This window comes from Nerophis lumbriciformis, linkage group LG14, assembly GCF_033978685.3.
Source record: "Nerophis lumbriciformis linkage group LG14, RoL_Nlum_v2.1, whole genome shotgun sequence".
Classification (NCBI taxonomy): domain Eukaryota; kingdom Metazoa; phylum Chordata; class Actinopteri; order Syngnathiformes; family Syngnathidae; genus Nerophis; species Nerophis lumbriciformis.
The window spans coordinates 3,881,417-3,906,323 of NC_084561.2; the positions used below are offsets into that span (position 1 = coordinate 3,881,417).

Sequence of the window (24,907 nt, forward strand, 5' to 3'; positions counted from 1 at the left end):
ACAACCATGCACGCCTTTTTTAACCCATTGTTTGCTAATCTTGCCCTTAGGTGAAACCAAGTTGCTGAAGTTCACTTACATCAAGGCGGGGCCAAACAAGATTATAGTGAAGTGGGAGCCATTTTGGCCCTTGGATTTCAGAGACCTGCTGGGATTTATGGTTCTCTACAAAGAAGCGTAAGCATCCCTCGCGTTATTTATCGGTTTTTCATGTCATGAAAATGTTTTTTTTTACTTGCGTCCTCCTCGTAGGCCGTACAAGAACGTGACGGAGTTTGACGGCCAGGACGCGTGCGGTTCTAACAGCTGGGTGATCGCCGATGTGGACCCGCCGGCCCGCGTCACCGACAACAAGGAGCAGCACGAGCCGGGCCACCTGATCCGACCCCTCAAGCCCTGGACCCAGTACGCCATCATGGTCAAGACCCAGCTGTCTGCGTCGGACGAGCATCAGGTCCAGGGAGCCAAGAGCGAGATCATCTACGTGCGCACCGACGCCTCCAGTGAGTGACGCCACGCACCGGGTGGTCCACCCCACAGGGGGTCCAACGTACAGCCTGCACTAAAATACTATTAAAAGAATTAAAACACTTCAAAAAGTGGAATAAAAGAGCAAATAAGTCAAATGTAACAAGAAAAAGTTGCAATGTTGATTCTAATAACACAAAGCTGTTATGCAGGCTGCTCACAATCACTTGTTCTATTGGTTATTGACATGTTCAATAATGACTTCACATCAAATATTACACTTTGGAATACATTTTACTGTGGAAATATTGCATATTTTGTGTTTTTGCTTTATAAAAAAACAAAAGGAAGAAAAAAAAAAAAAAACGTGAAAATATAATGAAAAATTTTAATCGACAGATCTGGAGGTGATCTCCAGTCTATGGCGTTGAAAGTTTTTTTTTAAAAAGTATAATTTATTTTGAACGCTTTTATGAGAATTTTAGTGAGACTTTAAAAAAATAATTTAAAAAAAATACTGTATTTGCTCAAAAAATAATAATGAATTAACATCAATGTTGTTATGAATTATTGTTCTATTTAAGGCTCCAATTACTTCACATCAAATATTACACTTTGATGTACATTTTTACAAGAAAAAAGTTGCAATGTTGATTCTAATAACACAAAGCTGTTATGCATCATTGCTCCAAAATAATGACTCACAATCACTTGCTCTATTGGTTATTGACATGTTCAATAATTACTTCACGTCAAATATTACACATTGGAATACATTTTATTGTGGAAATATAGCATATTTTGTGTTTTTGCTTTATTAAAAAAAAACAAAGTTTTATGTGACTAAAAGGAAAAAAAACATGAAAATATAATGAAACATTTTAATCGACATTTTACTGTGGAAATATTACATATTTTGTGTTTTTGCTTTATAAAAAAAACAAAAGGAAGAAAAAAAAACAAACATGAAAATATAATGAAAAATTTTAATCAACAGATCTGGAAGTGATCTCTAGTCTATGGTGTTGAAAGTTTAAAAAAAAAAGTATGATTTATTTTGAACGCTTTTATGAGTGGGACCCTTTTGGATCCCCAAGAATTTTAGTGAGACTTTAAAAAAATAATAAAAAAAAAATACTGTAATTGCTCAAAAAATAATAATGAATTAACATCAATGTTGTTATGAATTATTGTTATATTTAAGGCTCCAATTACTTCACATCAAATATTACACTTTGATGTACATTTTTACAAGAAAAAAGTTGCAATGTTGATTCTAATAACACAAAGCTGTTATGCATCATTGCTCCAAAATAATGACTCACAATCACTTGTTTGTTTGGTTATTGACATGTTCAATAATTACTTCACATCAAATATTACACTTTGGAATACATTTTACTGTGGAAATATTGCATATTTTGTGTTTTTGCTTTATAAAAAAACAAAAGGAAGAAAAAAAAAACAAACATGAAAATATAATGAAAAATTTTAATCGACAGATCTGGAGGTGATCTCCAGTCTATGGTGTTGAAAGTTTAAAAAAAAAAAGTATGATTTATTTTGAACGCTTTTATGAGAATTTTAGTGAGACTTTAAAAAAATAATTTAAAAAAAATACTGTATTTGCTCAAAAAATAATAATGAATTAACATCAATGTTGTTATGAATTATTGATCTATTTAAGGCTCCAATTACTTCACATCAAATATTACACTTTGATGTACATTTTTACAAGAAAAAAGTTGCAATGTTGATTCTAATAACACAAAGCTGTTATGCATCATTGCTCCAAAATAATGACTCACAATCACTTGTTCTATTGGTTATTGACATGTTCAATAATTACTTCACATCAAATATTACACATTGGAATACATTTTATTGTGGAAATATTGCATATTTTGTGTTTTTGCTTTATAAAAAAAACAAAAGGAAGAAAAAAAAAACAAACATGAAAATATAATGAAAAATTTTAATCGACAGATCTGGAGGTGATCTCCAGTCTATGGCGTTGAAAGTTTAAAAAAAAAAAAGTATGATTTATTTTGAACGCTTTTATGAGTGGGACCCTTTTGGATCCCCAAAATTTTAGTGAGACTTTAAAAAAATAATTTAAAAAAAATACTGTAATTGCTCAAAAAATAATAATGTTGTTATGAATTATTGTTCTATTTAAGGCTCCAATTACTTCACATCAAATATTACACTTTGATGTACATTTTTACAAGAAAAAAGTTGCAATGTTGATTCTAATAACACAAAGCTGTTATGCAGGCTGTTTTCATTGCTCCAAAATAATAATGACTCAATCACTTGTTTTATTGGTTATTGACATGTTCAATAATTACTTCACATCAAATATTACACATTGGAATACATTTTATTGTGGAAATATTGCATATTTTGTGTTTTTGCTTTATTAAAAAAAAAACAAAGTTTTATGTGACTAAAAGGAAAAAAAACAAAAAACATGAAAATATAATGAAACATTTTAATCGACAGATCTGGAGGTGATCTCGAGGCTCTGGCGTTGAAAAAAATAAGAAAAAAGTATGATTTATTTTGAACGCTTTTATGAGTGGGACCCTTTTGGATCCCCAAGATTTTTAGTGAGACTTTAAAAAAATAATTTTAAAAAAAATACTGTAATTGCTCAAAAAATAATAATGAATTAACATCAATGTTGTTATGAATTATTGTTATATTTAAGGCTCCAATTACTTCACATCAAATATTACACTTTGATGTACATTTTTACAAGAAAAAAGTTGCAATGTTGATTCTAATAACACAAAGCTGTTATGCATCATTGCTCCAAAATAATGACTCACAATCACTTGTTCTATTGGTTATTGACATGTTCAATAATGACTTCACATCAAATATTACACTTTGGAATACATTTTACTGTGGAAATATTGCATATTTTGTGTTTTTGCTTTATAAAAAAACAAAAGGAAGAAAAAAAAAAAAACATGAAAATATAATGAAAAATTTTAATCGACAGATCTGGAGGTGATCTTCAGTCTATGGCGTTGAACGTTTAAAAAAAAAAAGTATGATTTATTTTGAACGCTTTTATGAGTGGGACCCTTTTGGATCCCCAAGAATTTTAGTGAGACTTTAAAAAAATAATTAAAAAAAAATACTGTAATTGCTCAAAAAATAATAATGAATTAACATCAATGTTGTTATGAATTATTGTTCTATTTAAGGCTCCAATTATTTCACATCAAATATTACACTTTGATGTACATTTTTACAAGAAAAAAGTTGCAATGTTGATTCTAATAACACACAGCTGTTATGCATCATTGCTCCAAAATAATGACTCACAATCACTTGTTCTATTGGTTATTGACATGTTCAATAATTACTTCACATCAAATATTACACTTTGGAATACATTTTATTGTGGAAATATTGCATATTTTGTGTTTTTGCTTTATAAAAAAAACAGTTTTATGTGATTAAAAGGAAAAAAAACATGAAAATATAATGAAACATTTTAATCGACACATCTGGAGGTGATCTTGAGGCTCTGGCGTTGAAAAAAATAAGAAAAAAGTATGATTTATTTTGAACGCTTTTATGAGTGGGACCCTTTTGGATCCCCAAGAATGTTAGTGAGACTTTAAAATTTAAAAAAAATAAAAATGAATTAACATCAATGTTGTTATGAATTATTGATCTATTTAAGGCTCCAATTAATTTAACATAATATTGTGAGAGTCCAGTCCATAGTGGATCTAACATAATATTGTGAGAGTCCAGTCCATAGTGGATCTAACATAATAGTGTGAGAGTCCAGTCCATAGTGGATCTAACATAATAGTGTGAGAGTCCAGTCCATAGTGGATCTAACATAATAGTGAGAGTCCAGTCCATAGTGGATCTAACATAATAGTGAGAGTCCAGTCCATAGTGGGTCTAACATAATAGTGAGAGTCCAGTCCATAGTGGATCTAACATAATATTGTGAGAGTCCAGTCCATAGTGGATCTAACATAATATTGTGAGAGTCCAGTCCATAGTGGATCTAACATAATAGTGAGAGTCCAGTCCATAGTGGATCTAACATAATAGTGAGAGTCCAGTCCATAGTGGATCTAACATAATAGTGTGAGAGTCCAGTCCATAGTGGATCCAACATAATAGTGAGAGTCCAGTACATAGTGGATCTAACATAATAGTGAGAGTCCAGTCCATAGTGGATCTAACATAATAGTGAGAGTCCAGTCCATAGTGGATCTAACATAATAGTGAGAGTCCAGTCCATAGTGGATCTAACATAATAGTGTGAGAGTCCAGTCCATAGTGAATCTAACATAATAGTGAGAGTCCAGTCCATAGTGGATCTAACATAATAGTGAGAGAGTCCAGTCCATAGTGGATTTAACATAATAGTGAGAGTCCAGTCCATAGTGAATCTAACATAATAGTGTGAGAGTCCAGTCCATAGTGGATCTAACATAATAGTGAGAGTCCAGTCCATAGTGGATCTAACATAATAGTGTGAGAGTCCAGTCCATAGTGGATCTAACATAATAGTGAGAGTCCAGTCCATAGTGGATCTAACATAATAGTGAGAGTCCAGTCCATAGTGGATCTAACATAATAGTGTGAGAGTCCAGTCCATAGTGGATCCAACATAATAGTGAGAGTCCAGTCCATAGTGAATCTAACATAATAGTGTGAGAGTCCAGTCCATAGTGGATCTAACATAATAGTGAGAGTCCAGTCCATAGTGGATCTAACATAATAGTGTGAGAGTCCAGTCCATAGTGGATCTAACATAATAGTGAGAGTCCAGTCCATAGTGGATCTAACATAATAGTGAGAGTCCAGTCCATAGTGGATCTAACATAATAGTGTGAGAGTCCAGTCCATAGTGGATCCAACATAATAGTGAGAGTCCAGTCCATAGTGGATCTAACATAATAGTGTGAGAGTCCAGTCCATAGTGGATCCAACATAATAGTGAGAGTCCAGTCCATAGTGGATCTAACATAATAGTGTGAGAGTCCAGTCCATAGTGGATCCAACATAATAGTGTGAGAGTCCAGTCCATAGTGGATCTAACATAATAGTGAGAGTCCAGTCCATAGTGGATCTAACATAATAGTGAGAGTCCAGTCCATAGTGGATCTAACATAATAGTGAGAGTCCAGTCCATAGTGAATCTAACATAATAGTGTGAGAGTCCAGTCCATAGTGGATCTAACATAATAGTGAGAGTCCAGTCCATAGTGGATCTAACATAATAATGTGAGTCCAGTCCATTGTGGATCTATCATAATAGTGTGAGAGTCCAGTCCATAGTGGATCTAACATAATAATGAGAGTCCAGTCCATAGTGGATCTAACATAATAGTGAGAGTCCAGTCCATAGTGGATCTAACATAATAGTGTGAGAGTCCAGTCCATAGTGGATCTAACATAATAGTGTGAGAGTCCAGTCCATAGTGGATCTAACATAATATTGTGAGAGTCCAGTCCATAGTGGATCTAACATAATAGTGTGAGAGTCCAGTCCATAGTGGATCTAACATAATAGTGTGAGAGTCCAGTCCATAGTGGATCTAACATAATAGTGAGAGTCCAGTCCATAGTGGATCTAACATAATAGTGAGAGTCCAGTCCATAGTGGATCTAACATAATAGTGAGAGTCCAGTCCATAGTGAATCTAACATAATAGTGTGAGAGTCCAGTCCATAGTGGATCTAACATAATAGTGAGAGTCCAGTCCATAGTGGATCTAACATAATAATGTGAGTCCAGTCCATTGTGGATCTATCATAATAGTGTGAGAGTCCAGTCCATAGTGGATCTAACATAATAGTAAGAGTCCAGTCCATAGTGAATCTAACATAATAGTGTGAGAGTCCAGTCCATAGTGGATCTAACATAATAGTGAGAGTCCAGTCCATAGTGGATCTAACATAATAGTGAGAGTCCAGTCCATAGTGGATCTAACATAATAGTGAGAGTCCAGTCCATAGTGAATCTAACATAATAGTGAGAGTCCAGTCCATAGTGGATCTAACATAATAGTGAGAGTCCAGTCCATAGTGGCTCTAACATAATTGTGAGAGTCCAGTCCATAGTGGCTCTAACATAATAGTGTGAGAGTCCAGTCCATAGTGGATCTAACATAATAGTGAGAGTCCAGTCCATAGTGGATCTAACATAATAGTGAGAGTCCAGTCCATAGTGGATCTAACATAATAATGAGAGAGTCTAGTCCATTGTGGATCTAGCATAATAGTGAGAGTCCAGTCCATAGTGGATCTAGCATAATAGTGAGAGTCCAGTCCATAGTGGATCTAACATAATAGTGAGAGTCCAGTCCATAGTGGATCTAACATAATAGTGAGAGTCCAGTCCATAGTGGATCTAACATAATAGCGAGGGTCCAGTCCAAAGTGGATCTAACATAATAGTGTGAGAGTCCAGTCCATAGTGGATCTAACATAATAGTGTGAGAGTCCAGTCCATAGTGGATCTAACATAATAGTGAGAGTCCAGTCCATAGTGGATCTAACATAATAGTGTGAGAGTCCAGTCCATAGTGGATCTAACATAATAGTGTGAGAGTCCAGTCCATAGTGGATCTAACATAATAGTGAGAGTCCAGTCCATAGTGGATCTAACATCGTAGTGAGAGTCCAGTCCATAGTGGATCTAACATAATAGTGTGAGAGTCCAGTCCATAGTGGATCTAACATAATAGTGAGAGTCCAGTCCATAGTGGATCTAACATAATAGTGTGAGAGTCCAGTCCATAGTGGATCTAACATAATAGTGAGAGTCCAGTCCATAGTGGATCTAACATAATAGTGTGAGAGTCCAGTCCATAGTGGATCTAACATAATAGTGAGAGTCCAGTCCATAGTGGATCTAACATTATAGTAAGAGTCCAGTCCATAGTAGATCTAACATAATAGTGTGAGTCCAGTCCATAGTGGATCTAACATAATAGTGAGAGTCCAGTCCATAGTGGATCTAACATAATAGTGAGAGTCCAGTCCATAGTGGATCTAACATAATAGTGAGAGTCCAGTCCATAGTGGATCTAACATAATAGTGAGAGTCCAGTCCATAGTGGATCTAACATAATAATGAGAGAGTCCAGTCCATAGTGGATCTAACATAATAGTGAGAGTCCAGTCCATAGTGGATCTAACATAATAATGAGAGAGTCCAGTCCATAGTGGATCTAACATAATAATGAGAGTCCAGCCCATAGTGGATCCAACATAATAGTGAGAGTCCAGTCCATAGTGGATCTAACATAATAGTGTGAGAGTCCAGTCCATAGTGGATCTAACATAATAGTGAGAGTCCAGTCCATAGTGGATCTAACATAATAGTGAGAGAGTCCAGTCCATAGTGGATTTAACATAATAGTGAGAGTACAGTCCATAGTGAATCTAACATAATAGTGTGAGAGTCCAGTCCATAGTGGATCTAACATAATAGTGTGAGAGTCTAGTCCATAGTGGATCTAACATAATAGTGTGAGAGTCCAGTCCATAGTGGATCTAACATAATAGTGTGAGAGTCCAGTCCATAGTGGATCTAACATAATAGTGAGAGTCCAGTCCATAGTGGATCTAACATAATAGTGTGAGAGTCCAGTCCATAGTGGATCTAACATAATAGTGAGAGTCCAGTCCATAGTGGACCTAACATAATAGTGTGAGTCCAGTCCATAGTGGATCTAACATAATAGTGAGAGTCCAGTCCATAGTGGATCTAACATAATAGTGAGAGTCCAGTCCATAGTGGATCTAACATAATAGTGAGAGTCCAGTCCATGGTGGATCTAACATAATAGTGAGAGTCCAGTCCATAGTGGATCTAACATAATAGTGAGAGTCCAGTCCATAGTGGATCTAACATAATAGTGTGAGAGTCCAGTCCATAGTGGATCTAACATAATAGTGAGAGTCCAGTCCATATTGAATCTAACATAATAGTGTGAGAGTCCAGTCCATAGTGGATCTAACATAATAGTGAGAGTCCAGTCCATAGTGGATCTAACATAATAGAGAGAGTGCAGTCCATAGTGGATCTAACATAATAGTGTGAGAGTCCAGTCCATAGTGGATCTAACATAATAGTGAGAGTCCAGTCCATAGTGGATCTAACATAATAGTGAGAGTCCAGTCCATAGTGGATCTAACATAAAAGTGAGAGTCCAGTCCATAGTGGATCTAACATAATAGTGAGAGTCCAGTCCATAGTGGATCTAACATAAAAGTGAGAGTCCAGTCCATAGTGGATCTAACATAATAGTGAGAGTCCAGTCCATAGTGGATCTAACATAATAGTGAGAGTCCTGTCCATAGTGGATCTAACATAATAGTGTGAGAGTCCAGTCCATAGTGGATCTAACATAATAGTGAGAGTCCAGTCCATAGTGGATCTAACATAATAGTGAGAGTCCAGTCCATAGTGGATCTAACATAATAGTGTGAGAGTCCAGTCCATAGTGGATCTAACATAATAGTGAGAGTCCAGTCCATAGTGGATCTAACATAATAATGAGAGACCAGTCCATTGTGGGGCCAGCAGTAGACCACCCCGTCTATACTAGTTTGGGTATACCGTACAAGCCTAGTACAAAATGTGATTCATCTGATTAAAAAAGTCCACCATTTGACAGTCCTAGTTCAAATAGTCCTGATTGTTTACGTCTCTGCTCGGAGCAGCTTGTGGCCCTCGGTCCAGCCGGCACTTTAAAGTCCGGCGTGTCTAGCCCAGTGGACTGTTGACGAGTGAACCACTTGGCAGGAACGAGGCTGTCGCCGTGTGCCAACTACAGAGCCAGTCACAAAAACTCTGCGGGTTACTTTGGGTCAACACTAAGTCCATTTACCAGACGTTTGTCCACCTTCTCTCCTCCAGAGCCCTCCGGGCCCCTGGACCCCATCTCCTCGTCCAACTCCTCCTCCCAAATCATCCTCAAGTGGAAGCCCCCCACCAACCCCAACGGCAACATCACGCACTACCGGGTCATCTGCTACAAGCAGCCCGAGGACAGCGACCTGTACAAGTTTGACTACTGCCTGCAAGGTCAGCACCACTCATGCATGATTGGGCCAAGACCTTGGCAATCATGGACTTGGGATTGTCAACACACACACATTCTTGTATTTCTTACCTCCTTGAGACCTCCGAAAAATGCCTCTTTAGGACCAGCCTTTCTAGATATATAAAGAAGTGTATTTACAACAATAATAATATATACATACTATGCAAATATAAAAAAGGTAAGCTTTTTGTTAGTTATTTTATTATTTGTTTGTTTGTAATTGGTTTTTAATCTTCATTATTTACTTCAAGATATTACAGTATGTCTCTATATACATATTTATATATATATTTTTTTTAAATTAATTTTGGCCAAAGGGGGCGCATTTCAATTTCTTTTTTTTCTATTTTTTTATTTTTATTTTATTTTTATTGACATCCAGCATCAGACATTCCTATGCATTACATCATATTCACATACATCATATATCTGTTGTCTGCCCTAAATGTCAAAATATTTTTGTTTGTATCCCACCCATACCACCCACCACCCACCCCCAAATAAAAGAAAGAAACAGCAAAAAAAAAATCTGAGTAATATCTACAAATACATCAATTAAATCAGCAAAACAAAACAAACAAACAAAAAAATTAAATAATAATAATAATAATACATTAATAATAATAATAATCAGAAATAAAATAAAATATAAACAGATATATATATATATATATGTATGTATATATATATATATATTAGAGATGCGCGGATAGGCAATTATTTCATCCGCAACCGCATCACAAAAGTCGTCAACCATCCGCCATCCACCCGAACTAACATTTAATCAAAACCGCACCCGCCCGTTGTTATATGTCTAATATAGACGATGCAAGGCATTAGTGAGGTTATAAAGCTTTTGCCTGTTAAAGAAAGGAGACTGATCCAATGTAGCAGAGACATTCAATGCGTGCCACGCTGTCACGGCCCGGACGCACACCAGTGCGCAATCATCTGGGAGCCGCGCTGAGCGCACCTCCAAGAGCGCTCGCGCCGCTCAAACTGCTGCAGGCAGCTGCGTTCTATCTTGTTTTAACATCCTGTGGCACTCTTCTGGGATCACGGCGGACGAAACTGCTCATGCTCAGGGTGTTTGTGGAGGTTCGGGGTTTTGCACAAATGTTAGATGTCCCGGTTTTGTGACTGTCGTAGACATAAACAGCGTCGCAGCTCTTGCAAATCACGTAGCCAGCATTACTATCATCCTGATTTACAACCTCATAAAAACGAGTCCACGCTGAACTTTTCTGGCCTTTTTTCCCCCTGGTCTTTAGTATTCCCTTTTTTAGTTTGTCGCGTACCACGTTTGCTGCCGGCGTTGCCATCTCTTTTTTTTCTTCTTCTGTTGTGGCATATGCTGCAGGTGCCTGCTCGTTTTTCGTATGTGGGTAACAACATTTAACTATGTATATATATTTCCCAATTGGTTTAACTGCCACCCGCCTGAATCTATTTAAAATCTAATTTTTTTTTTATTTCAACCGCCCGACCCGACCCGCGGATAAAATCAAATTTTTTTTTATTTTAACCGCCCGACCCGACCCGCGGATAAAATCAAAAAATTTTTTATTTCAACCGCCCGACCCGCGGATAATCCGCGGACTCCGCGGTTGTGTCCGCAAACCGCGCATCTCTAATATATATATATATATGTATATATATATACACACTCACATCCATATATATAAATATATATATACATAGCATTTCAATTTCTTACACTTGTTATTACATATGTTGACCAGAGGGGGAGCACTTCAAATTTTTTACACAATCTTGTTATTTCATATGTTGACCAGAGGGGGTGCACTTTTAAATGTGACCATACTTGCCAACCCTCCCGGATTTTTTCCGGGAGACTCCCGAAATTCAGCGCCTCACCCGAAAACCTCCCGGGACAAATTTTCTCCCGAAAATCTCCCGAAATTCAGGCACATAATATAAACAGCGTACCTGCCCAATGACGTTATAACTGTAGAATGATGGAGGGCGAGTTCTTGGTTTCTTATGTGGGTTTATTGTAAGGCAGTTTCATTAACGTCCTCCCAGCGCGGCAACAACACACAACAACAGCAGTCACGTTTTTGTCTACCGTAAAGCAGTTCGTCTGCCGTAAACAGCAATGTTGTGACACTCTTAAACAGGACAATACTGCCATCTAGTGCATTTGATGAAAGCACTTTTGTGCGTGCCACACAGCAATGCATCGTCAGAGGTGGCTAGAAAAACAGCATGGTTAGAAAAATAGTGACAAATAGAACAATGATGGACAATTCAACCCTTAACTCAACAATGAGTAGATGAGTGTTATGTGTGTGTATATGTGTAAATAAATGAACACTGAAATTCAAGTATTTATTTTATTTATATATATATATATATATATATATATATATATATATATATATATATATATATATATATATATATATATATATATATATATATATATATATATGTCAAGACGGGGACTATGGCGTGGTTTGTTCTCCCGAGGTGCAAGTGAATTGGACTGGTCAGGGCGTGGAGGTAGATACATTTTTAATAATAACACTCAAAAGAACAAAAGGCGCGCTCAAGGCGGATGTACAACTTGACTAATGAAAACAAAAGACTTGCACGGGGGCAAAAAAACTAGGAACAACAAAAAAACACTAACTGTGGCAATAATAAACAAACTTACTTGGCATGGACGTGAAGTGCGCAGAGGTGGACAGAGTGTGACAGGGGGCATAGATGCGGGGATGTCGTCAGGACGAACAACAGAAAATGAATGAACTTAAATACTATGGACATGATTAGTGAAAGCAGGTGCGTGACTCAAAACGTGAAACAGGTGCGTGACGTGACAGGTGAAAACTAATGGGTTGCTATGGTGACAAACAAGAGTGCACAATGAGTCCTAACGTGGAACAGGTGAAACTAATGGGGTAATCATGCAAACAAGACAAGGGAGTGAAAAGCCAGAACTTAAACAAAACATGACTTAAAACAAAACATGATTACACAGACATGACAATATATATATATATGAAATACTTGACTTAGTATTTCTTATATATATATATATATATATATATATATATATATATATATATATATATATATATATACAGGTAAAAGCCAGTAAATTAGAATATTTTGAAAAACTTGATTTATTTCAGTAATTGCATTCAAAAGGTGTAACTTGTACATTATATTTATTCATTGCACACAGACTGATGCATTCAAATGTTTATTTCATTTAATTTTGATGATTTGAAGTGGCAACAAATGAAAATCCAAAATTCCGTGTGTCACAAAATTAGAATATTACTTAAGGCTAATACAAAAAAGGGATTTTTAGAAATGTTGGCCAACTGAAAAGTATGAAAATGAAAAATATGAGCATGTACAATACTCAATACTTGGTTGGAGCTCCTTTTGCCTCAATTACTGCGTTAATGCGGCGTGGCATGGAGTCGATGAGTTTCTGGCACTGCTCAGGTGTTATGAGAGCCCAGGTTGCTCTGATAGTGGCCTTCAACTCTTCTGCGTTTTTGGGTCTGGCATTCTGCATCTTCCTTTTCACAATACCCCACAGATTTTCTATGGGGCTAAGGTCAGGGGAGTTGGCGGGCCAATTTAGAACAGAAATACCATGGTCCGTAAACCAGGCACGGGTAGATTTTGCGCTGTGTGCAGGCGCCAAGTCCTGTTGGAACTTGAAATCTCCATCTCCATAGAGCAGGTCAGCAGCAGGAAGCATGAAGTGCTCTAAAACTTGCTGGTAGACGGCTGCGTTGACCCTGGATCTCAGGAAACAGAGTGGACCGACACCAGCAGATGACATGGCACCCCAAACCATCACTGATGGTGGAAACTTTACACTAGACTTCAGGCAACGTGGATCCTGTGCCTCTCCTGTCTTCCTCCAGACTCTGGGACCTCGATTTCCAAAGGAAATGCAAAATTTGCTTTCGTCAGAAAACATGACTTTGGACCACTCAGCAGCAGTCCAGCTCTTTTTTTCCTTAGCCCAGGTGAGACGCTTTTCGCGCTGTTTCTTGGTCAACAGTGGCTTGACACGAGGTATGCGGCAGTTGAAACCCATGTCTTTCAAGCGTCTCTTGGTGGTGGATCTTGAAGCACTGACTCCAGCAGCTGTCCACTCCTTCTGAATCTCCCCCACATTTTTGAATGGTTTTTTTTTTCACAATCTTGACCAGGGCGCGGTGATCCCTATCGCTTGTACACTTTTTCTGACCACAGTTTTACCTTCCCTTTGCCTCTCCATTAATGTGTTTGGACACAGAGCTCTGAGAACAGCCAGCCTCTTCAGCAATAACCTTTTGTGTCTTTCCCTCCTTGTGCAATGTGTCGATGGTTGCCTTTTGGACAGCTGTCAAATCTGAAGTCTTCCCCATGTTTGTGTAGGCTTCAGAACTGGACTGAGAGACCATTTAAAGCCCTTTGCAGGTGTTTTGAGTTAATCAGCTGATTAGTTTGTGGCACCAGGTGTCTTCAAAATTTAACCCTTACACAATATTCTAATTTTGTGACACACGGAATTTTGGATTTTCATTTGTTGCCACTTCAAATCATCAAAATTAAATGAAATAAACATTTGAATGCATCAGTCTGTGTGCAATGAATAAATATAATGTACAAGTTACACCTTTTGAATGCAATTACTGAAATAAATCAAGTTTTTCAAAATATTCTAATTTACTGGCTTTTACCTGTATATATATATATATATATGAAATACTTGACTTGGTGAATCCTAGCTGTAAATATACTCCTCCCCTCTTAACCACGCCCCGGCCCCCACCCCCCACCTCCCGAAATCGGAGGTCTCAAGGTTGGCAAGTATGAATGTGACACACAGTCAATGTGAAAAATCCCTCCTTTTTGGGACCATTGGGTTGAGTTTTTCCTTGCCCTGATGTGGGATCTGAGCCCAGGACGTTGTGGCTTGCGCAGCCCTTTTGAGACCCTGGTGATTTAGGGCTACATAAGTAAACATTGATTGATTGAGTTGTTCAGTTACACTTTCCCCCTGGCTGCTGCAGGAATGAAGCTGCCGTCCCGGACCCCGACCCACTTGGACAGCGAGGACGAGCAGAAGTGGAACCACACGGACGAGCCCAACATAGGCGGCAAGTGCTGTGCCTGTCCCAAGACGGACGTGCAGCTGAAGAAGGAGCAGGAGGAGATCGAGTACCGCAAGACCTTCGAGAACTACCTGCACAACGAAGTCTTCGAGAGCAGGTAGACTTTCGTTTTTTCTGTCACGCCCGCAAAAAGCTGCGGCCATCAGCGCCCTCCAGCTTTTTTCTTCTTTCCTGGCAGGCCAAACAAGATGACCGCCTTTGTCTCCTCCATGTGTTTGTCTACTGTTTTTCTTTCTGTTCTGGCCGGGACAGTGGGTGGTCTCTGGGTGGGAGGTGCTGATTGTGGAGGCCCCAGTGCACCTACTGTACCCTCACACACACACACACACTCGCTTTGTTAGGGCGTCCCTACAGGCGGCATGACTGTGCCCATTATCATTCATGCCAGTCAGCGGCGCAGTCATGCAGACTGCCATTCACACACATTTGTGTCTTTATTACCTTCTTGAGACCTCTGAAAAATACCTACCTCTTTAGGACCACCCTTTTCTAGATATATACACATTTGTATTTACAACATTAATAATATATACACAGTATGTAAATATAAAAAATGTAAGCTTTTAGTTGTTTATTATTATTTATGTATTTTTGTTTGTACCGTATTTTTCGGACTATAAGTCGCAGTTTTTTTCATAGTTTGGCCGAGGGTGCGACTTATACTCATTCATAATAACATGTAATATATACATGATGTAAGTATATATGTAGTATCTAGTAACATTCATAATAACATGTAATATATACATGATGTAAGTATATATGTCATGTAGTAACATTCATAATAACATGTAATATATACATGATGTAAGTATATATGTAGTATCTAGTAACATTCATAATAACATGTAATATATACATGATGTAAGTATATATGTCATGTAGTAACATTCATAATAACATGTAATATATAAATAATGTAAGTATATATGTCATGTAGTAACATTCATAATAACATATAATATATACATGATGTAAGTATATATGTCATGTAGTAACATTCATAATAACATGTAATATATACATGATGTAAGTATATATGTCATGTAGTAACATTCATAATAACATGTAATATATACATGATGTTAGTATATATGTAGTATCTAGTAACATTCATAATAACATGTAATATATACATGATGTAAGTATATATGTCATGTAGTAACATTCATAATAACATGTAATATATACATGATGTAAGTATATATGTAGTATCTAGTAACATTCATAATAACATGTAATATACACATGATGTAAGTATATATGTCATGTAGTAACATTCATAATAACATGTAATATATACATGATGTAAGTATATATGTCATGTAGTAACATTCATAATAACATGTAATATATACATGATGTAAGTATATATGTAGTATCTAGTAACATTCATAATAACATGTAATATATACATGATGTAAGTATATATGTCATGTAGTAACATTCATAATAACATGTAATATATACATGATGTAAGTATATATGTAGTATCTAGTAATATATACATGATGTAAGTATATATGTAGTATCTAGTAACATTCATAATAACATGTAATATATACATGATGCAAATATATATGTCATGTAGTAACATTCATAATAACATGTAATATATACATGATGTAAGTATATATGTCATGTAGTAACATTCATTATAACATGTAATATATACATGATGTAAGTATATATGTCATGTAGTAACATTCATAATAACATGTAATATATACATGATGTAAGTATATATGTAATATCTAGTAACATTCATAATAACATGTAATATATACATGATGTAAGTATATATGTCATGTAGTAACATTCATAATAACATGTAATATATACATGATGTAAGTATATATGTCATGTAGTAACATTCATAATAACATGTAATATATACATGATGTAAGTATATATGTCATGTAGTAACATTCATAATAACATGTAATATATACATGATGTAAGTATATATGTCATGTAGTAACATTCATAATAACATGTAATATATACGTGATGTAAGTATATATGTAGTATCTAGTAACATTCATAATAACATGTAATATATACATGATGTAAGTATATATGTCATGTAGTAACATTCATAATAACATGTAATATATACATGATGTAAGTATATATGTCATGTAGTAACATTCATAATAACATGTAATATATACATGATGTGAGTATATATGTAGTATCTAGTAACATTCATAATAACATGTAATATATACGTGATGCAGGAGCGACTTATGTGTATGGATGATGTTTGATAAGACATTATCGAGTTTGAGCCCATTATCGAATCCTCTTATCGAACCGATTCCTTATCGATTCTCTTATCGAATCCAGATAGGTTGTTGTTATGGAAAAAAAACACAATATTTGGTTTAACAAAAGCTCACTTTTATTTTATAAGAAAAAAAAAAAGAAAAAAAAAATATTGATTGTTACCCCCCCTTAAAAAAAAATATTGACTGTTGTTACCCAAAGTATATTAAGTGGGATTTTTCAGAAAAACAAATATATACAGTAACACAAAAACAACCTGTCTCTGTGATCACTATAGGTCAGGGGTGCTCATTACGTCGATCGCGATCTACCAGTCGATATCGGAGGGTGTGTCAGTCGATCACCAGCCAGGCATTAAAAAAATAGTCCTAAAAATGAGCGATCACAAATCTTCACTATGACGTCACTTTCGTCACTTGATTGACATTCACGGCACCCGAGGGTCTTCTGAGATGACGCTGGCTGCTGCCAGCTCATTAAAATTACCGACTGGAAGGCGAGAAACACTTTATTTCAACAGACTCTGGCGCCGTACCTGTCGTCAAAACTCCAAAGACCGACTGCACAGTTGCACAATAAAAGCTCTGCTTCATCCTGCCTGCGCTACCAAAATAAGAGTCTCAGAAAGCTGGCGTGCACAAGCTAGCAAGCTACGGAGTTTGCCGACAATGTATTTCTTGTAAAGTGTATACAAAGGAGTACGGAAGCTGGACAAATAAGATGCCAAAAACCAACCACTTTCATGTGGTATTGGACAGAAAGGAGGACTTTTTTTCTCCTCCATTCGAAAATGCGGACATTATCAGCACCACTGTCTGATTCCAATCAATGCAAGTCATCACAATCAGGTAATACACCAACTTATATTCTTGTCTTCATGAAAGAAAGGAATCTATATGTGTTAAACATGCTTGTATTATCTTTAAACACCTTAACTTGTTAACAATATTAACTATATGTGTTAAACATGCCTGCATTATCTTTAAACACCTTTAACTTATTAACAATATTAACTATATGTGTTAAACATGCTTGTATTATCTTTAAACACCTTTAACTTGTTAACAATATTAATTATATGTATTAAACATACTTGTATTATCATTAAACACCTTTAATTTATTAACAATATTAACTATATGTGTTAAACATGCTTGTATTATCTTTAAACACCTTTAACATGTTAACAATATTAACTATATGTGTTAAACATGCTTGTATTATCTTTAACCACCTTTAAGTTGTTAACAATATTAACTATATGTGTTAAACATGCTTGCATTATCTTTAAACACCTTTAACTTATTAATAATATTAACTATATGTGTTAAACATGCTTGTATTATCTTTAAACACCTTTAACTTGTTAACAATATTAACTATATGTGTTAAACATCCTTTTATTATCTTTAACCACCTTTAAGTTGTTAACAATATTTACTATAAGTGTTAAACATGCTTGTTTTATCTTTAACCACCTTTAAGTTGTTAACAATATTAACTATTTGTGTTAAACATGCTTGTATTATCTTTAAACACCTTTAACTTGTTAACAATATTAACTATATGTGTTAAACATCCTTTTATTATCTTTAACCACCTTTAAGTTGTTAACAATATTTACTATAAGTGTTAAACATGCTTGTTTTATCTTTAACCACCTTTAAGTTGTTAACAATATTAACTATTTGTGTTAAACATGCTTGCATTAACTGTAAACACCTTTAACTTGTTAACAATATTAACTATACGTATTAAACATGCTTGTATTATCATTAAACACCTTTAATTTATTAACAATATTAACTATATGTGTTAAACATGCTTGCATTATCATTAAACACCTTTAACTTGTTAACAAAAACATATATTTCATAAATAAGTAAATATAAATTATATATATGAATGAGGTAGATCCCCACGACTTGATCAATTGATAAGTAGCTCACCTGCAGAAAAGGTGTGAGCACCCCTGCTATAGGTGAATAGCCATGCCTTGAGGCGTTTTTTCCGGTCCATTATTTTTGCTGCTTGTGTGTGACTGAGCTACTTCATTTCCTGTAATGTCCCACAGGGCATTTCTTGTGGGACGGAATTCGTTCCCAGGGATTCGAATAAAGAACCGACTCTTTTTCTTTACTATAGTGGCCTCGTTAACGGGAACCGGTTCTCAAAAAGGGATTCGAGTCCATGGAATCGGTTCTTTTCTTATCGAACGATTCTTTTCTTATTGAACATTGAGAACCGGTTTCGAACATCATCCCTACTTATGTGTGAAATGATTAACACGTTAGCGTAAAATATCAAATAATATTATTGATCTCATTCACGTAAGAGACTAGACGTATAAGATTTCATGGGATTTAGCGACAGATTGTTTGGTAAACGTATAGCATGTTCTATATGTTATAGTTATTTGAATGACTCTTACCATAATATGTTACGTTAACATACCAGTTGGTTATTTATGCCTCATATAACGTACACTTATTCAGCCTGTTGTTCACTATTCTTCATTTATTAGGGCCCGCATGGCCCATTGCAAAAGGACTTATGCAATGGGACATAAGGACCTATTGTCATGCTTCAAAACTCACCAAATTTTACACACACATCAGTAATAAACGGCAAAACTTTTTATCAAAAAACAAAACCCCAACACTCAAAATTGCGCTCTAGCGCCCCCTAGGAAAAAAAAAAACTAGACTGCCTGTAACTCCCACTAGGAACGTCGGAGAGACATGAAACACAAACCTTTATGTAGGTCTGACTTAGACCTAGATTTCATAATAGTATATTCTCGGGCAAAAATCAACAGGAAGTTGGCTATTCCCCCTTCAAGACAAAAAAGTACTAAAAACAGTAACTTTTTCCTCTTTGAGCTGTAATTTGACCCCCTTAACACGCTTCAAAACTCACCAAACTGAACGCACACATCAGGACTGGCAAAAATTGTGATCTAATAAAAAAACCTAACCCCAAATTTAAAAATTGCGCTCTAGAGCAATTTTTGAATAAAACGGAGAAAAAACTGCTCCTCGGATGAAAAAACTGACAAAACTGCCTGTAACTCCCACTGGGAAGGTCAGAGAGAGATGAAACAAAAACCTCTATGTAGGTCTCACTTAGACCTACATTTCATTAATTGACAACCCCCGGCAAAAATCAACAGGAAGTTTGCTATTCCCCCTTCAAAACAAATTTTTTGTAAAAACCGGTCACCTTCCTTCAAAAACGAACTCCTCTGAGCGCGTTTGTCGTTTCGCCTTCAAACTAACACAGGAGAGAGATTGAACCCTTGTGATTACAATGACCCTGCGATGAGGTGGCGACTTGTCCAGGGTGTACCCCGCCTTCCGCCCGATTGTAGCTGAGATAGGCTCCAGCGCCCCCCCGCGACCCCAAAAGGGAATAAGCGGTAGAAAATGGATGGATGGATGGATTACAATGACAGAAGCGCTTTTTGTCTAACTGCTCCGGTTTTGATTTTATGAGCCTTCAAAGACCCGCTGCGCTGCAGTTTTTTTAAGATGGCTGCTTAAAAGCAGGAAGCACCAACGTGCCCACACAATGCAGACAAGGTAGGTACACTAGACAAAAGTCTTGGGACACTTCAGACTAAAAGTAGACAAAAGTATTGGGACACTTAGGACTATCACTGGACAAAAGTATTGGGACATTTAGGACTAGCACCTGCCAAATACGCGGGCCCGACCAATGCTGCTTGCAGCTTTAATTTTAAATTGCCTTTCAAATGTCTATTCTTGCTGTTGGCTTTTATCAAATACATTTCCCCCAAAAAATGCGACTTATACTCCAGCGCGACTTATATATGTTTTTTCCCTTCTTTGTTATGCATTTTCGGCCGGTGCGACTTATACTCCGGAGCGACTTATACTCCGAAAAAGACGGTACACACTATGTAAATATAAAACATGTAAGCTTTTAGTTATTTATTATTATTTATTTATTTTTGTTTGTAATTACTTTTTAATCTTCATTATTTACTTCAAGTTATTACAGTATGTCTCTATATGCATCATTATTTATTAATTATGAATTCACCACCTTCCACTCACCGTGGACAATCAAACAACCATTTTCCAAGTTAAAAATTCCCGATTTGCACCTTTTTCTGGAAAGTTTTCTCTGTCCACATTTTTCAACCAATTCCAACCATTCTCCCTCAAAACATTCCTTTTAGTTGCGACAACAAATGCTCTTATTTTTTTTTTCTCCGTACAAATTCCCGGTTTTCCTGAAAGTCCAGGAATTCCGAAATACCAATTCTCAATTCAAACTGTTACTACGTCAACATTTTTCAACAGATTTGGGAAAAATTCCAACACCAAACCAATCATATCTTCTCGGACAATTGAGCCAGTAAAAATATTTTCAAAAATTCCCAGTTTTCCCGAAATGTCCAGGAAATTCTCATTAGACACATTCAAAGTTTTACAAAACCCCAAATTCTCAAAAATTTCCGCCACTTTTTACCCGATTTGGACTTTTCAACTATCCACACATACTCCTCTCCCGGTAATTCCCAATTTTCCCGGAATTTCCAGGAATTACTGCTTATTGACAATGAATATGTAATGGTTGGACTAAGGGGAGGTGACGGCGACAGACACCAGAGGGCAGTATGTACAAGGATTTATTATATATATTAACCATATATGTATACATATATATAATAATCAAACAATACAAATATAAACTAAGGAAATGGAGTGTGAACTAGATCCAAAAGTGTATGTGATGTGTGGCTATGTGTGTGATTAGCTGTAGTGTGAGTTACCAAGTGTTGTGTTGGGCGAGAGGAGGAACAAGGCAGGAAGACAGTCCATTGGGCAGGCAGATGATCCAGGGCAGGAGAGAAGAGGCAAGATCCGTTTCCAAGCGGTAGGTCGAGAATCCAAAAGGGCAGTCCGGGAGGTAGGGGAAACAACAGGGGATCACGGAAGAACACGGGAAGCGCTGCAGGAAGACAACAGGAACATCAGAACACAACGAAAACACGGAAGTCACAGGGAAGGCGCGAGTTCGCGGGATGGAAGCCAGACACGGGATGCTTACAAGGGTAAGAAGACTATACTCGGGCGAGCGACCGAAGGTTGTCCAGGCTTAAGAAGACCGCTTGATCATCACAGGCAGGTGTGCCGATTGCCGGCAAATGATTGCAGCTGACGGCATCTGCTGGGCGGAGACGCGCGCGGCGCGTCCCTGGCTGAGCGCGGCCGTGGGCGTGTCCCGAGGTGCACTCACTGGAGTGCACAGATTGATGAGCGGCGTTGGCAGGAGTCTGAGCCGTAACAGTACCCCCCTCCTTATGGACAGCTCCCAGATGTCCTACAGGTCGAACCACAAAAAGCACAGGAACAAACATCATGGGAGGGCGGAGGGGCGAACTGGTGGTGGGTCGCCGGCCCAAGTGTCCCCGAATCCACCGGGGACGAGTCTGGTGGCGGCGGCGAGTAGAACGCCGCTGAAGATGGCGAGACGGGCGACCAAGGAATGACCACCATCTTGGCCGTCGGGAAGGCGGATGCGAGTGGCACCATGGTGCATCTCGCCGGAAACGAGAAGGAGACGTCGGAGGCGAAGAGGATGACGTCGGAGGCGTGGAAGCAGCAGTGGATGTCGCCTGAGTGGGCGTGCTGCGTGGGCGTGCTGCGCTCAACGCGAGCAGGGGCGTGTCCGAACGCGCTGTCAACGGCTCCTCCAAGTGCTCCCGCAGAGGAGGGAGAAGTAGACTGTGCGTGCGCCGTAACAGAATAGTCAAAATGCAAACCCACATTTCTCAACCGATTGGAACCGTTCCAACATCCACACACTCCACTCACCCTGGACATTCAAGCATTTCAGTTCCACTCACAAGTATCGCTGGTTATTTCATATGTTGACCAGAGGGGGAACATCTCAAATTTTTACACGCACTTGTTATTTCATATGTTGACCAGAGGGGGAACATCTCAAATTTTTGCACGCACTTGTTATTTCATATGTTGACCAGAGGGGGAACATCTCAAATTTTTACACACACTTGTTATTTCATATGTTGACCAGATGGGGAACATTTCAAAATGTTTACACGCACTTGTTATTTCATATGTTGACCAGATGGGGAACATTTCAAAATGTTTACACGCACTTGTTATTTCATATGTTGACCAGAGGGGGAACATCTCAAATTTTTACACGCACTTGTTATTTCATATGTTGACCAGAGGGGGAACATCTCAAATTTTTGCACGCACTTGTTATTTCATATGTTGACCAGAGGGGGAACATCTCAAATTTTTACACGCACTTGTTATTTCATATGTTGACCAGAGGGGGAACATCTCAAATTTTTACACGCACTTGTTATTTCATATGTTGACCAGATGGGGAACATTTCAAAATGTTTACACACACTTGTTATTTCATATGTTGACCAGAGGGGGAACATCTCAAATTTTTACACGCACTTGTTATTTCATATGTTGACCAGATGGGGAACATTTCAAAATGTTTACACGCACTTGTTATTTCATATGTTGACCAGAGGGGGAACATCTCAAATGTTTACACGCACTTGTTATTTCATATGTTGACCAGAGGGGGAACATCTCAAATTTTGACATGCACTTGTTATTTCATATGTTGACCAGAGGGGGAACATTTCAAAATGTTTACACGCACTTGTTATTTCATATGTTGACCAGAGGGGGAACATTTCAAAATGTTTACACACACTTGTTATTTCATATGTTGACCAGAGGGGGAACATCTCAAATTTTGACACGCACTTGTTATTTCATATGTTGACCAGAGGGGGAACATCTCAAATTTTTACACGCACTTGTTATTTCATATGTTGACCAGAGGGGGAACATCTCAAATTTTTACACACACTTGTTATTTCATATGTTGACCAGAGGGGGAACATTTCAAAAATGTTTACACGCACTTGTTATTTCATATGTTGACCAGAGGGGGAACATCTCAAATTTTTACACGCACTTGTTATTTCATATGTTGACCAGAGGGGGAACATCTCAAATTTTTACACGCACTTGTTATTTCATATGTTGACCAGAGGGGTAACATCTCAAATTTTTACACGCACTTGTTATTTCATATGTTGACCAGAGGGGGAACATCTCAAATTTTTACACGCACTTGTTATTTCATATGTTGACCAGAGGGGGAACATTTCACATTTTTACACACACACTTATTTCATATGTTGACCAAAGGGGGAACATTTCAAAATGTTTACACACACTTGTTATTTCATATGTTGACCAGAGGGGGAACATTTCAAAAGGTTTACACACACTTGTTATTTCATATGTTGACCAGAGGGGGAACATCTCAAATTTTTACACGCACTTGTTATTTCATATGTTGACCAGAGGGGGAACATCTCAAATTTTTACACGCACTTGTTATTTCATATGTTGACCAGATGGGGAACATTTCAAAATGTTTACACACACTTGTTATTTCATATGTTGACCAGAGGGGGAACATTTCAAAATGTTTACACGCACTTGTTATTTCATATGTTGACCAGAGGGGGAACATCTCAAATTTTTACACGCACTTGTTATTTCATATGTTGACCAGAGGGGGAACATCTCAAATTTTTACATGCACTTGTTATTTCATATGTTGACCAGAGGGGGAACATCTCAAATTTTTACACGCACTTGTTATTTCATATGTTGACCAGAGGGGGAACATTTCACATTTTTACACACACTTGTTATTTCATATGTTGACCAGAAGGGGGAGCACTTTTAAAAGCGACACACAGTCAATGTGAAAAATCCCTCCTTTTTGGGACCACCCTCATTTTGATAGATTTCACCAGCAGGGGGTGCAAATGAGACATTGTCTATT

The 24,907-nt window shown here is 37.2% G+C and overlaps 1 protein-coding gene across 1 annotated transcript in view; it reads left to right on the forward strand.

The window, feature by feature from the left end:
- insrb (insulin receptor b) overlaps positions 1 to 24,907 on the forward strand; it is a 297,078-nt gene that overhangs the window by 231,296 nt on the left and 40,875 nt on the right. The window contains exons 8-11 of the mRNA XM_061976197.2: positions 51 to 177; positions 253 to 503; positions 9,386 to 9,553; positions 14,624 to 14,822. Coding sequence (XP_061832181.1) covers positions 51 to 177; positions 253 to 503; positions 9,386 to 9,553; positions 14,624 to 14,822 — 745 coding nt within the window. The remainder of the gene's footprint in view (positions 1 to 50; positions 178 to 252; positions 504 to 9,385; positions 9,554 to 14,623; positions 14,823 to 24,907) is intronic.